The 15,197-nt window shown below is 36.4% G+C and overlaps 1 protein-coding gene across 1 annotated transcript; it reads left to right on the top strand.

The window, feature by feature from the left end:
• The first annotated feature begins 6,083 nt into the window (after positions 1-6,083).
• Positions 6,084-7,028, top strand: LOC101970908 (olfactory receptor 51I2). The gene has a single exon (XM_013366280.2). It carries the CDS (start codon positions 6,084-6,086, stop codon positions 7,026-7,028), a length of 945 nt encoding a protein of 314 aa, XP_013221734.2.
• Positions 7,029-15,197: the final 8,169 nt, after the last annotated feature.

Raw genomic sequence — 15,197 nt, forward strand, 5'->3', positions numbered from 1 at the left:
GCTCCTCTAAACTTAATTCATGTGTTCTGAATTCCAGGCCACTCTATTTTACACTAGATCATATAATTAGATTTATTTATACATATTTCAGTATATAAATGAAAAATTAGTTATCTGCTAGTAAATCTTTTGTCATTTAAAAAATAGTACTTAGGTTTTAAATGCTAGTTGTCACGTTTTGTGACTGTGGAAAAGCGACTTAACTCATTGTACCTTGGTATCCTTAGATGAACAATATAGATAATGATAACATCCTTTTAAAAAGGTATTTGTGATGTTTAAATGAATCAATATAGTTAATCACCTCACGAAGCTCTCATTAAGAATGTGTGGATGTTATTATTGGGAAAATAGAGTTACAGTGAAGAAAGAGAAGATGTGGTGTTTACTGTTTGTGGTATCCCAGAAAATGCATCTGTAATACAGACTTCAGGGGCCAAGATTTTGCTAGTGCACATTGGCTTAGATTAACTAAGGTATAAAAGTGAGTCAAGGAATTTATATCAGACTTTTAAAAAAGGCTCTGGATTGGAAACCAGTTTCATTTAAAAAAAAATCAAGGAAAGTCCCAAGTGTGGATTATTTTGCAAAATAGTTCTGCGAGGCCAATACTTATCTAGATAAAATGACAGAAAAGCATAGGTTAAGTAAGTGGGTGCAAATCACATGTATCTTACCACATGATAAATCCAATTTTACAGAAACCTATGGAAAGAATGCTATACTTCCATGATGATGGTGCTGGTTGTGGCATAATTATTAATTGTATGTCTACTATTTGCTAAATATCATGTTGTGAGCTTTGAATAAATTAAAGAATAAGAGAGACATAAAACCACCTTTGATAAAGTTTACATATTAAGGTAGTGGAGAGATAGTAAATAATTTATCATTTTCACTAACTCCATTATCACCATTCTACAAAAGACTAGAAATTTGGTGAATAGTCTTGATCAGTGTCTATCAGTATAATGTCACCTAGGCCAGAGAGTGAGGGGAATCCTCCATAGGGCAATAACGGTTAAGCTGAGGATTGGTGAAGCCCAAACAAGGGAACTAGTTTCATTAAAGTGAAAAGTCAAGTGAGGTCCCAAGTGTGGATCATTTTGCAAGATGGTACTCTGAGGCCAATATCTATCAGATAAAATGATAGAACAAAGAAAAGCTACCAAGTTGCCAGAACAACATTGGGGAAGGCCTTCAGGTAGCAGTGGACCTTGCACATTCAAGGACCTGAAAATAGTCATTATGGCTGTAACAGAAAGAGCAAGAGGGAAAAAAACTCAACATGAATTTGGAAAGGAATGTAGGGGACATGTCACAATGCCCTATAGGTGACACTGGAGCTTGGAAATTATCATAATGGAAATAGAAAAAATGTGACTGAATTTGATTTAGTATTTCTTCAATGTGTGCAAAAGGGATCAGAAGAGGGCTAAGTAATGTGGGGGAAATGAGTCAAGACACTGTTGTTATAACCCAAGGTTGAAATGTTGATGTGATGGTCTAGAGAGGAACTGTGAGACTTCAAAAGAGTCAGTTACTAACAAGAAGACACACAGGAGGTAGAATTGAGAAGACATAATAATATTTCTGCAAGTAGAGTTTATAAGTCCAACATTAATTTACTGGGTTCTCACCTCCCTTGGCTATTTCTGATTCATCCTTCAGTTCTCAATCCCACACTAAACTTCCAAATTACTCCAAGTTTCTCCCTTTAAAGTGGTTTTTATTTATAACTCCCTAAAGCTCAACTCTGAAGCAAATCAATGCATGATACCAATTGTTTTTCTTGATGTGCTGATTACTGTGGGAGTGGAGAGGAGGTTTCTCTTGATCACTGTTGTGTCCCATACTGCCTTCAATGGGGTTCTCTCTTCCAATTGGTGATTGGTGTGTGTGTGTGTGTGTGTGTGTGGTGTGTGTGAGTGTGTCCGTCTGTGGTATCAGTGCACTGCCATGGTTTTTCATCATGGATCAGAATCTTGATTTACCAATGATTTTATCTTATGGAAGTTTTTATAATCTCTTGAATCTCAGGAATTTTATCAATAAAGGGCAGGTAGAAATCCTGATTTAAGGTTTGTATGAATATTAAATAATGTATGTGAAGATTCTAGTCAACTTATGTCATGTAGCAGGTTGTCAGTCAATGGTTACTGTTCTGCATATCCTATCTTTGTAGTATGACTAAATGATTCAAACCTTAAATATTTCAGAATCATGATATTTTTATAAGAGTTTCTTTATAATCTGTGCTGTGACCTCTGGTGATGTATGCTAATTAATTTAAGAAGAAAGACTTGTTTTGTTTCATTTTCAAGTAATTGGAACCACTTCCTTGCCCTCCCCAACCTTCATACACACATTTACAACCATTCACACACACAACAATGCAAACACAGAACCCACAAGCAGACACTAATGAAAGCCTTTAGAGGCTCTAAGTGCTGAATAGCTTCAGTTTTCCTCCATATAAATTTTAAAACATTTAAAAATTAAACTCTAGAACAAGTGGAAAGAAATTCAAAAATGTTTTAGACTTCCTGCAAGGGAAACTTTGATGTTTTAAAAAATACTAATTTTAGGTACAATCTAAGATATAAAGGTATACATTAAGTCTTTATATTCTAATGTTTTTACTCATCTTGCCTATTGAATAATCAGTATATAATTCAGATACAATGAAAGAAATTCATAAGGTTTGCTCCTACCCAGGCACTTGGTTGATACTCAGTATAGTCTGTCTTTCTCCTATTCATTCTACAGTCCTTGTGATAAGAGATAGCATGGATAGTGGGGATAACTATGGTCTGCAACAGGATAATTATGATTAAATAATGACTCTGTGAATGCTTTTTCTGTGCACATCAATAAGCTTTTAAACCTTTTTGTTTCCATTTCTCCATTCCAAGTATGGATAGTAAACAACATGGTGCATGCTATTCTAGTTTTATGATCCTTAAATTAGTATTTGGAAAATAAGTCTGGCAATTGAAAGCCCTGAAAGCCAAAAGAACTTCTTACCTTTTATTCAAGTTGCTCTCTGACACATGAACAGTTAGCAAGTCTTTGCAATAGGTTTTGTTTCATAAGTACTTTTTTATGTGATGTTGAATCACATTTGCCCATATGTGTAGGAACTGGTATTCTATTTAAAACTGAAGAGTTTGAAATTTGAACATGTCAAACAATTTTACTAATAATGCTCTTAACGAAGGAGCTGGGTTTTGATGTAGGTCAGACTATAAGGTGACAAATTGTTGCATTGTACCTAGTCTGAGGATTTTCCCTGGTGTGAGATGTTCAGTGCTAAAACTAGTGCATTCCAGGCAAAGCAACATGGCCACCCCATCTGCTGACTCAAGGTGAGATTTTGTATGGTTAAGTGATTTTACTTCTTGAAATCTATTTGAGTTGTGGCATAGTAAATGAAAAGATCCATAATCTGGGAATCAGTGAGAATCCATGGGTAGGAGATTCAAACTAGCTCTGTTGTTGATTTACTGAATAAATTCTGTCTGGGCCTCATCTCTTGAAGATGAAGAGTTGAATAATGTTGATCACTTTAGGATAAACCAGTTTGAATCTTAATTTCTTTGAAACATCTAAGGGGGAGAAATAACAGGGCACATAAGAATCATCCACTCAAGATATTTCCTACTCCCTGGAGCCCCAGCCACTTCTTTTTGCCCTGGATTTATCAGACTCAGGGGACCCTTAAGAGGTGGCTTTATAGAGCTCAGAGCAGGGAGCTGATGAGGCTGGCAGTGGGGCTCTGTGCAGGGCTGTGTACACAGTACGTGAAGTCCTTTGTGTGTGTCTCCCCTTGTTGAGTACCTTAGCTACTTATCTACTACCATTCACAAGAGCCACCCTGTGGAGGTAAGGAAGGAACTTCATTCAGGTCTTTCCTCACCATGATACTCAGAAGCCTCATTCTTATTATCAAATTCACAAACACCCTGTAATGCAAAGAGTTGAAGAAGAAACTGATTTTAGAGAACGTGTTTTCTGAATTTTACTTCTATTACTTCACTCATACTCTACCTGTAGCCATTGGTGTCTGATTAGGAAAGTTGGCAGGTAATGAGTTCCTGGCTCTGAGGCTGCTGCTCCTGCTGTTAGCCATGGTACTGATTTAGATTGTTATTTGAATATTTACTTCAAAAGGTAAGTAAAGCCACTGAAAAGTTTTCAGCAGGGCTGTAGCATCATTTAATTTATTATTTGTAAACAAGTAACTTGTCTACTTTGTGCACAATCGATTTGAGAGAGGGGTTTGGTTTTAAGCCATGGGGTCAAGAAGGAAGGCTCTGCCAATATCCTGTTTTAATGATGCAGAGGGACGAGTTTCCATTGAAAGTGAGATGGAGATGAGAAGCTAGGTTTAAGTATGTATTATAAAAGTGACAAGAGATTTTCTCTGTAGGAGAAAAAACATACCTAAAATGTTTTTTTTTTATAACATGGACTCGGTGGATAGATCGGTAAGAAAATTATGAGATGATAAATATTGAAGACGATCAAGTATGACAGCAATGAGTTAAATATTGCCTATTTTATGTTTGAGACACCAATGTACAGTAAACTCTCACAATTTATTGATAATTGATGCATGAATTAATAGCTAGAATAAATGCCTGAACTAGAATCATACATTTGGGATCATTGACACACAGATGAATAAATAGATGGAGATTATAAGTTGAAAATAACTTGAGAATATTAATTCTGAGAGACAGCATAAAAATGGGTGATTATTAGGGGGATACAAAAAGAAAATAAGATTGCTATTGCTGTTCTTTCCTTTGATTGTAGTTGTGAAAATTGATCTTTAGTGATGAAGAACAACTTCCTATTGGAATTGTTTGGGAGAGTGAAGAGAACAACACACATAAACATATAATTGGTATGGGTATGATATGAGGAAAGAGGTTTTAAGTAACAAAATTTCGGATCCAACCTATATGCCATTCGGTAGGTGAAAGGATAAAGAAAATGTGGTATCTATACACAATGGAGTATCACTCAACCATAAAGAAGAATGATTTGTGATAATTGCCAGCAAATATATAGATCTGGAGACTATTATGCTAAGTGAAATAAGCCAGACCCTGAAAACTAAAGGTCAAATGTTTTTTCTGGTATGAGAAAGCTAACACAAAATAAGGGAGGCAGAGTGAGGAAAAGAATGCAAGTTCAGTAGATTAGACAATGGAAAATGGAGGTGGGTAGGAAAAGGAAAGACAGTAGAATGAATCTGACATGATTTCCTTATGCACATATATGATAACAACACAGTGAATCCCACCATCATGCACATTCATAAGAATGGGATGGTAACTAGAGTAAGAGACATTCTATAGTTGTATAATTATACCAAGCATAGAATGTCTGCCGTTATGTGTGTGTAAGAAGAACCCATAAAAAAAACCTACTCAAGTAAATCTAACATAGATTACAATTTGATAATCTTCGATCTGAACAGAGAGAAAGAACATGTGGTGACATAGATCAGAAACACCAGGAGCAATCAGCAGTGGAAGGGTATGAGGTGATGGACTTGGTGGATGAGTGGGAGGCTCAAGCAACGAAGAGAAGATGAGGTCCTGGAGAGATGGTGGTGTGCAGGCAGGAGGGGAGAGGCAGCTGAGAAGATGGAAGAAAGAGCAGGAGTCATTAGGTGCACAGGATTCAGAGGCATTGTGCCTCGTTTACTGAAGAGTCTGATAGCTAGGAACAAGTAGAAAGAAAAAGTCATTCTCCATCGTTAGGGAAAGATTAGATCCTGTGTAAAGAGTACAGACACAGGGAGAGCAGGGACAATGTTCAAAAAAGAGACTAAGGATTTCTTTGGAGAACAAGCTGGAACCCATGGCAGACATAGGGATCCTGCAGAGAGTAGAGGTCTGAAATGCAATTTGCTTCTTTCTGGCTTTCCCACAGTCCACGGTATTGGAATCTACATGTCATTGTCCCTTTTTCTCTAAGACACTAGTTGATTCTGATTGTTACTTTTTCCACCATGTGTCCCCACTTCCTTATGGTTTTATTTCCCTCAAGGGCATTCAGAAACTAAGATGAGAAGTTTGGGGACTAACCTCTCAAGTACCACCAGCTTCATACTCATGGGCTTCCCAGAGTTGGGAAGCCTGGAGCACTGCCTGGCCGCCCTCCTCCTGCTGCTTTATGCTGTCTCCATCCTAGGCAACACCCTGATTCTCTTCATCATCAAGGAGGAGCAGAGCTTGCACCAGCCAATGTACTACTTCCTGTCCCTTCTGTCTGTCACTGACCTGGGGGCGTCCTTTTCTACACTGCCCACTGTCCTGGCTTCTATGTGTTTTCATGCTCCAGAGACTGCTTTTGATGCCTGCCTGGCCCAAATGTTCTTCATCCATTTTTTCTCCTGGACAGAATCTGGGATCCTGCTGGCCATGAGTTTTGACCGCTATGTGGCCATCTGTAACCCTTTGCGCTATTCCTCAGTGCTCACTGATGCCCGTGTAGCCTACATAGGCATATCCATCATCATCCGAAGCTTTTGCACGGTCTTTCCATCTCCCTTCCTCCTGAAGAGGCTGCCCTTCTGCAGGGCCAATGTCCTGATCCACCCCTTCTGCTTGCATCCTGACATGATCCGCCTGCCCTGTGGAGATACCACCATCAACAACATATATGGCCTGTTTGTTGTCATCTCTACCTTTAGTGTAGATTCAGTGCTCATTCTTCTCTCCTATGTGCTCATTTTGCACTCTGTGCTGGCCATTGCCTCCAAGGAAGAGAGGCTCAAGACACTTAACACATGTGTATCACATATCTGTGCTGTGCTCATCTTCTATGTGCCCATGGTTAGTGTATCAATGGTTCATCGATATGGGAAGCATGCCCCTGAGTATGTGCACAAGTTTATGTCCTTGGTCTATCTCTTTGTGCCTCCAATGCTCAATCCAATTATCTATTCCATCAAAACTAAGGAGATTCGTAAGAGACTACACAAGATGTTTTTTATACCCAAGCTCTGATTGGGGAAATAGTTCTAGAAAATCCATGCATACTGGAGATTCTTTCTATTATCTGTGTTTGGGTTTATCAGACTAATTCTTTGGAGATTGTCAATTTCCTCCTAAACATGGAAAGATAATAGGGTGTCTGATATTATCTGGCCATAAACTATATTATGTTTCCATTACAGGCCATACCTCAAAACTTCAGGCTGCTCTATCTTGTAATTAATTCTTATAAGTTTCACAAATACATTTTTTAATGAAAAAGGGTCTTTAATTCTAACCTTTTTTCATATTATAGTATTAACCTCTATATTTTCAAATAAATCTAAAAAATAATGGTATAAACAGAGTATGATATATACCTATACATATATAACAGTGAATTTCACTTTTTTGGATAATTATAAAAGAAAAAATAAATAGAAGAAAGTCAGTCAAGGTTGGGAATCAGGAATAGCGTGAAGGGAAAGTAGAAGTATTGGGGACTTAAATGTAGCAAATTATATTGCATACACAGATGATTATATCAAAATGAATTACTATATTATATGCAACTAATGAACTAATAAAATATTTAAAAATAGAGGTATACATACATATCATGATATAATTGGGGAGTATGTGACTTGAGTCCACAGGGGTCACCGATGAGTTGTTAAGAGAATTAGTAGTCTTGAATATCTTTAATCTTCAAAATTATTTGTACAGAGGGACTTTTAAAAAAAGTATAAATTTTGAAATATGAATATTTCTACATCCTATAAAATGGAATACACATTCTTTTCTCATTTACTAAGTAAAATGAGACACATTAATTTTGAAATTTAGAAGTTTTAAGCATGAAAAATATCTTTTAAAAGAGGCATATGCTGTCATCCCTCCTGCATGAGTAGAGGGAAGTTTCAGTTTTCTCTGGGGAGCTAAATAGCACACTAAATGGAAAGCCAAAGTTGTTGGGTGATCAGTGGAATACAAATCCACTAGGTGGCAGTGCAGCTTGCCTGGAAAAATGGGCTTTTGTCCTAGGTTGAGCAGCTCACTCCAGAGATTTCAGCACATGCTGGAGCAGAGAGGGGAGCCACTGAAGAATGTCAGGAAGTTCAAGGGACTAGCAGCCATGGAAAGGGAAGAATGTGCTGAAATCCACGTTAAGGAAACATCCCAGACCACATAGGCTGGTGGACCCTTGGCAGAAATGAGCTCAGTGCTATGAGGTTTTCACTGGGCAGTGGACAGACCATGACAAAACTCAACCTGAGAGCAATTGAGAAAAGTAGAATTGGGGCAAAAGGTTAATTTTTCATTAATATTCATTTACCTTTATTTCTTCACAAGAAATAATTCTTGAATCACAAAGTCATATGGACTTTGTAACGTGAACAAATTCTAAATTTAAGAGAAGAATGCACTTGAATTTTCAAAATACCCTTCTTGATTCCCAAATTAAGCAACAAGAGATAAAAATCACACAAAATTTGAACCAAAAGTGACATCTTCAACAAAACTCAGTAATAGGAATTCCTATTTGGAAGGACTGAATCCCAACAGAACACTGGGTACACAGTTTTGAGACTGATTGATGAGAATGGAACAATCCTTACAGAGTTTAAGAGCTCATAGATATGAGAGGATCATGGTCCTAAGCATGGGAAATCTCAAAAATGTCCAGCAAATGAGCTCTTCCAATAGGATAGATTCAGTTTGAAGGAAACTGAATGCAAAAATTAGTGAACAGGCAAGGGCCAAAGAAAGCTCTGATGGTGTGGGAGAAGAACTCAGAAGAAGCAGACATAGGAAGTGCTACAACAATTCAACACATTTCTCAGGCTGAGGGCACAACTTGGAAGCAATCTGTAGGGTTCTAGTCTGGAACCAGGACTGGGCAAAACAACCCTTACAACAAAGACTCAGGTGGCCTCAGAGATGGGTGCTACTCAGGGGCAGGTGCTGTTTGCACAACTACAGAGGTAAATTAACAGCAAAGACACTGGGAGAACTACTCTGCCACTCCCTTCCCCTCTAGGCCATCCTCCCAGTGATCTTGGAAGATCTTCATGATTTATATATTAGGACAAAAATGGAAAGAAACTAGCTTATACACAGTTATGAGCAAAAATTAAAGAAGAATATCAGGAACAAAGATGAATCACATCCCTCAGACATGTTGACAATTGATATCTCCCTTCTCCTCCTCTTCCTCCTCCTCCTCCTCCTCCTCCTCCTCCTTCTTCTTTTTTTTAATTTTTATTTTTTTTATTGGTTGTTCACAACATTACAAAGCTCTTGACATATCATATTTCATACATTAGATTGAAGTGGGTTATGAACTCCCAATTTTACCCCAAATGCAGATTGCAGAATCACGTCGGTTACACATCCACAATTTTACATAATGCCCAATTAGTAATTGTTGTATTCTGCTACCTTTCCTATCCCTTAATATCCCCCCTCCCCTCCCCTCCCATCTTCTCTCTCTACCCCATCTATTGTAATTCATTACTCTCCTTGTTTATTTTCCCATTCCCCTCACAACCTCTTATATGTAATTTTGTATAGCAATGAAGGTCTCCCTTCATTTCCATGCAATTTCCCTTTTCTCTCCCTTTCCCTCCCACCTCATGTCTCTGTTTAATTTTAGTCTTTTCTTCCTGCTCTTCCTCCCTGCTCTGTTCATAGTTGCTCTCATTATATCAAAGAAGACATTTGGTATTTGTTTTTTAGGGATTCACTAGCTTCACTAAGCATAATCTGCTCTAGTGCCATCCATTTCCCTGCAAATTCTATGATTTTGTCATTTTTTATTGCTGCATAGTACTCCATTGTGTATAGATGCCACATTTTTTTTATCCATTCATCTATTGAAGGGCATCTGGGTTGGTTCCACAGTCTAGCTATTGTGAATTGTGCTGCTATAAACATCGATATGGCAGCATCCCTGTAGCATGCTCTTTAAGGTCTTCAGGGAATAGTCCGAGAAGGGCAATAGCAGGGTCAAATGGTGGTTCCATTCCTAGCTTTCCCAGGAATCTCCAAACTGCTTTCCAAATTGGCCGCACCAATTTGCAGTCCCACCAGCAATGTACAAGAGTACCCTTTTCTCCACATCCTCGCCAGCACTTGTTGTTTGACTTCATAGTGGCTGCCAATCTTACTGGAGTGAGATGGTATCTTAGGGTGGTCCTCCTTCTTCTTTTAAATAGCTCTTTATATTCTACCATTTAAAGATCTGTATCTGAAATTAGAGAGATACTTCTCAGTCCATTACTTTTTAGGCTTTTGAAAAAGTTCAACTTTGTCTCAACTACATATTTGAGAAGTCACATCAAAAGCATGCAGATGGGAAGGATGAGCACTTGTGTAACAATAAAAGATATTTCTAGCATCTATAAAAACATATACTGTCTTTTGCTGCTGCCTTACAAATATGAACCGGTATCATATTTAGAGACTGGTTAAATGAACATTTTTCTCTCTGAGATAATTTATATTTGTTCAAATTGTTAAAATCATATTTGCTGTAGTGTGTTAACTTCTTTGGAGGTAGAAAAGGAATGTACTTTACTTCCAGAATTACTACCACTCCCCCAATAAAATTCTCCATACTATTTTACAACTGGGGTTGTTTCAAGGACAGTCATCAATATTTCTGGCAGAAGGAGCAACTGTGTTCAGTTGATAAAAGAGTAGTGGATATTCTCCTCATGAGGACTGCTCTTGCTTTAACCTAACCTCACTCAGAAGATAAACTTTCTGTGGCCAGCTGTTAATTACTGCTTTGTAAAACCATGGCTGGGAGGAGAGCACTTCTCATCTAGCTCAACTGTCACTGAAGCAGCAAAGTCATGTTTTCCTAGCAGAGCTGATCAGACCTGGAGATTAGTTCTTTGGAGTGGCCAAGACCACTCTGTGGTATTCAGAAGATTGATGATCAGCCATACTTATGGACCTGGACATTACCTTCTTCTTCCAATCACTACTTTCTGAAGATGGTTCCACTTCCTGAGGTCATACTAATTAATTGGACTGAACCCCAAGCAAATGGATTTGCATTTTTCCATTTTTTAAATATGTTCTAGTTATCTTAGTCCTTCTATTAATCTTGACTTTGGGACACAGCCTCCTATTTTACCCAAATATCAGTTTAGCAAAACTCAAATAATTTAGAGTTTCATGATAGCCTGAGACAAAATTAAGGACTGAGAATGAGAATGTATATTTTTGGATTTAAAAAGAAAAAATGGAGCAAAAATTCTTCACTAGATTCTGGCACATGTAAACTTAGGCCAAAACAGTTAACTTGAGACTATATATAGAGTAATGGTCCATATTTGTAAGACAACAGCAAGTTAACTGTTGATTTTTTTAAAAATAGTTTTTAAAAATTATAGTTGGACAAAATACCTTTATTTTATGTGGTGCTGAGGATTGAAGCCAGTGCCTGGAAGTGCTAGGTGAGCACTCTATCACTGAGGTACAACCCCAGTCCTCAAGTTAACTGCTGTGTTTTGGCCATGTTTATATGTGCCAGAATTTAGTGAGGAGTTTTTGCTCATTTTCTCTTTTTTTACTTCCAAAATTAAACATTCTCATTCTCAGTCCTTGATTGTGTCCCAATATCTTGCTACTATTCTTAAGGTGAACTATCACAGCAAACTGTTTATTATTATAGAAATACTTTCATATTGGGGAAGGAGGTTTCCCTCACAAATTTATGTCTAAGATATGTTAAAATAATATGTGTGCACATGCACGCATGCACACACACACACACTCACACAATAAATACTGCTTACCACTATTTATTTTATATACCACATGCAATGAATCGAAGATAAATGTAATTGTTAATAAATTATGTTAAATGATCTAATAAAGTGATATTAGTACTTGGTAAAGTTTATATTATACTTCAAAATATACTTATGTGTGTATCTAACAAAGAAGAAGATAATAAAGTAGATTGATGTTTAACAAAACATACGAAAAAAATGATGTATTCTTCCTAATCTATGGTCTGGTATCACTTGAGGCTGTTTTTATGTCTCAAAAAAAAAAAAAAAGAAAAAGAAAGTTAAAAAAATAAAACATTCAATTTAAGACATTAAAAAAATAATTTTGTAAAATGATGGAAGACACTAAAGGAAGTAAATCATTGTAAATGTGAAAGAGAGAAAGTAATCTATAAACTGACCCTTTAAGAAGATTGCAAAACAAATGAACTTTGGAACATGGATTCCAATAGAAAATAAAATATTGACATCACAAATATTGGAGGGTGAAGATATTTTAAATATTCTGATAGAATTTTCTGTATATAATTTAAATCTTTCTAAATTGATGTTTTGGAAAAATAATAAAATATAAACGTTTAGAAATATGTGATAATTAAGGAAGATATGAAAATTATTAAACAATATTACTGCCACTCACAGATAAGCAGTATAATACACAGTTTTTCCCCTAACTTTCCCCCAAATGGTTCAAGAAAGAGATTATTACTATTTTTATTAAAAATTGATATGTTTATTAAATAATATAATATATAAATAATAAATATGCTATATTTATTAAATAATAATGTTGGGAAGGTATATAAAAGGTAAATATAATCCTTATGAACTATATAGAAAAAAATCTTAATGTGATAAAATCGTGTACACTACATACACTAATGACAAAAAAGGTGTGAATACTAGAAGTTATGAATACAACTAATCAATACTGAAAAAAGAATAATATACATAGAATTAAAGAAGTTATCTTTCAGAAATATCTCAATATGATTCTTCATATAAGGAGTGTAATAAAAAAACATTTAATGTTATCAAGAGTAGATTTCAAAATGGTAAAATGAAAAAAAAAACAAGTCCTACATAAAAATAAAGCAATTTATTTTCTGTATATTTTCTTAGTCTGTAAGATCATATGCATCCTAACTAAAATAAGAGGAAAATGATTTTCCATTTCTTAAAACTCATTTTGTTTACCAATATTGTGAAGGACTCTTTGGCCACCATCATAAAACTTGGGACAGAAATGAGCTATTTCTCCTATTATTATAGGCAATTGCACGCTAAATTCAAACAATTCTAATTCTGTTTTATTCAGTCTTTGCCTCTTAATCACCATTTTTAATACTACCAAATAGTCTTTTGAGTGAGATTTTGGTTGGATAGAAATATTAACATAGCACATTACTGTTAAATATTTATACATTTCTCTAGAAAATTATTTGAAAGGATTAACAGAAATTTTATTATTGTTTCTGTCAGTGATATTTGGCAAGATATATTTTATATCTATCTATAGTACATGCATTTTATGTTTAAAGTAAAATTACACACACACACACACACACACATACACAAACACACACACAACTGAGGGTGACTTGGGAGTTCTAAGGAGCTGATACTCCAAGAAGGGTGTGAGCATTGCTGCCCTGCTGGGAGATTCAGAAGAAGGGCTGGGTACTTAAGGCCCTGGAAGGATCAGTTCACAGACAACAGGCTGAGTCACTGGCACATACTCTAAAACTGGTGATCTTTGTCTATTCTCAAAAGTTGAATTTCTATTAAGTCCTCAGATAACAATATGCTACTCCTTTTTAAGGAAGGGTTATGTGAATACTGGGTTATGGAAGTCAGAAAAGTGTCACTTTGAGAACTTTTGCCTTCTCTAAATAAACACCAGCTTCACATTACTTTAGACTACAAGTGATTGAGACTGATCCATCATGTGCTTCAATAAAGATTGAGTCATAAAACTTCTAAAGGCTGACCATATCTCTGAAGTGGGCCTAGATTTTGAAGCTCCCTAGAATTTGAGTCTCAGCAGGCTGCCTCAAGCTCTCTTAGTATTCTCTCTGCTTCCTCCTTCCTGAGCCATTGTCCTGTCCCTCTTCCTCTTCTAATCTCACTCAGAGCTCTACACATCTGAACTTTCTCCTTTGGGTTTCTCTGTGCCAAGATATGACTGGCCCTGGCCCAGGACAACTCTTTGTGCAAGGATTTTCCTCTATTCCTGGTCTTGGAGCTCCCTGCAGCCAGAGCTGACACTTTTCTTCTTGTCTCACCAGTGAACATGGTAATTATTTTTTCCTCCACTTACTTTTCCTACTTTCCTTAGCTCATTCCAATTTAATGGCTGTACCTCCATCTGAACAGTATCAATATAATGTAGTGAATAGGAATAAAATCACTAAATTTCTACTATATTTCAGGCACCTATGCAAGTCATGTTTTCACTACTCACTACAGTGGCATAATGCAGATGCCATTTTGTTTGTTAATTCAACAAAGAATATGACACACACCAGTATGATCTATAAAACATTTTTTATAATATTGATAGAGTAATTTTTAATTATGTGAATGTCACATTGATGTATACTACTACAACTGCTATGTTGTAGTAGTATAATTAGAATAAAAATTAACAAGTTAGCAAATAGATAAATGCTGCAGATTAAGTCAGTATATATAATGAAATAGAGTATGCTTTTGTATATTTAAGGATTATTCATCAAGTACTACTGACTTCTCCAGTCTGTATTGAGTGCTTTCTTTGTCTCAGACTCTATAGTGAGCACTTTACTGGGACTGGAGAAGTTAGCTATGATGCTCAATCCAAGCAGCTGGTAGGTAAGGTAGATGAGATTGAAGCTCGTAGTCGTATGGATGAATATTTCATAGGACTAGAAAAATGTATGAGTTATTGTCTACATCAAAGGAGTGGACAGACTATTAGTTTCTCTGAATTTGCAGGGTATTAATTTAAAATGAAAACAACAACATTCATCATGTTGAACATTTGGCAGGGATATTGGTAGATTTTTCCATTTTAGAACTGAGATTACTAAAATACTGTTGAACTATTAAAAAAGAATATGGTGTGGTGGTGCACTCTTGTAATCCTAGGAGCTTGGAAGACTGAGACAGGAGGATCACAAGTTCAAAACCAGTCTTGGCAATTTAGCAAGATTCCATCTCAAAATAGAATACAAAAAGGGCTAAGAACAGAGCTCAGTGGTTAAAAACATCCTTGAGTTCAATTCCCCATACTAAAGAAGAAGAAGAAGAAGGAGGAGGAGGAGGAGGAGGAGGAGGAAGAGGACGACGATGACATGGATTCAAAACCAGCTCCCCAGAACCCTGAAGAAAGGATGACTTCAAAACTGAAAGA

This window comes from Ictidomys tridecemlineatus, chromosome 4 (assembly GCF_052094955.1).
Source record: "Ictidomys tridecemlineatus isolate mIctTri1 chromosome 4, mIctTri1.hap1, whole genome shotgun sequence".
Taxonomy (NCBI): Eukaryota; Metazoa; Chordata; class Mammalia; order Rodentia; family Sciuridae; genus Ictidomys; species Ictidomys tridecemlineatus.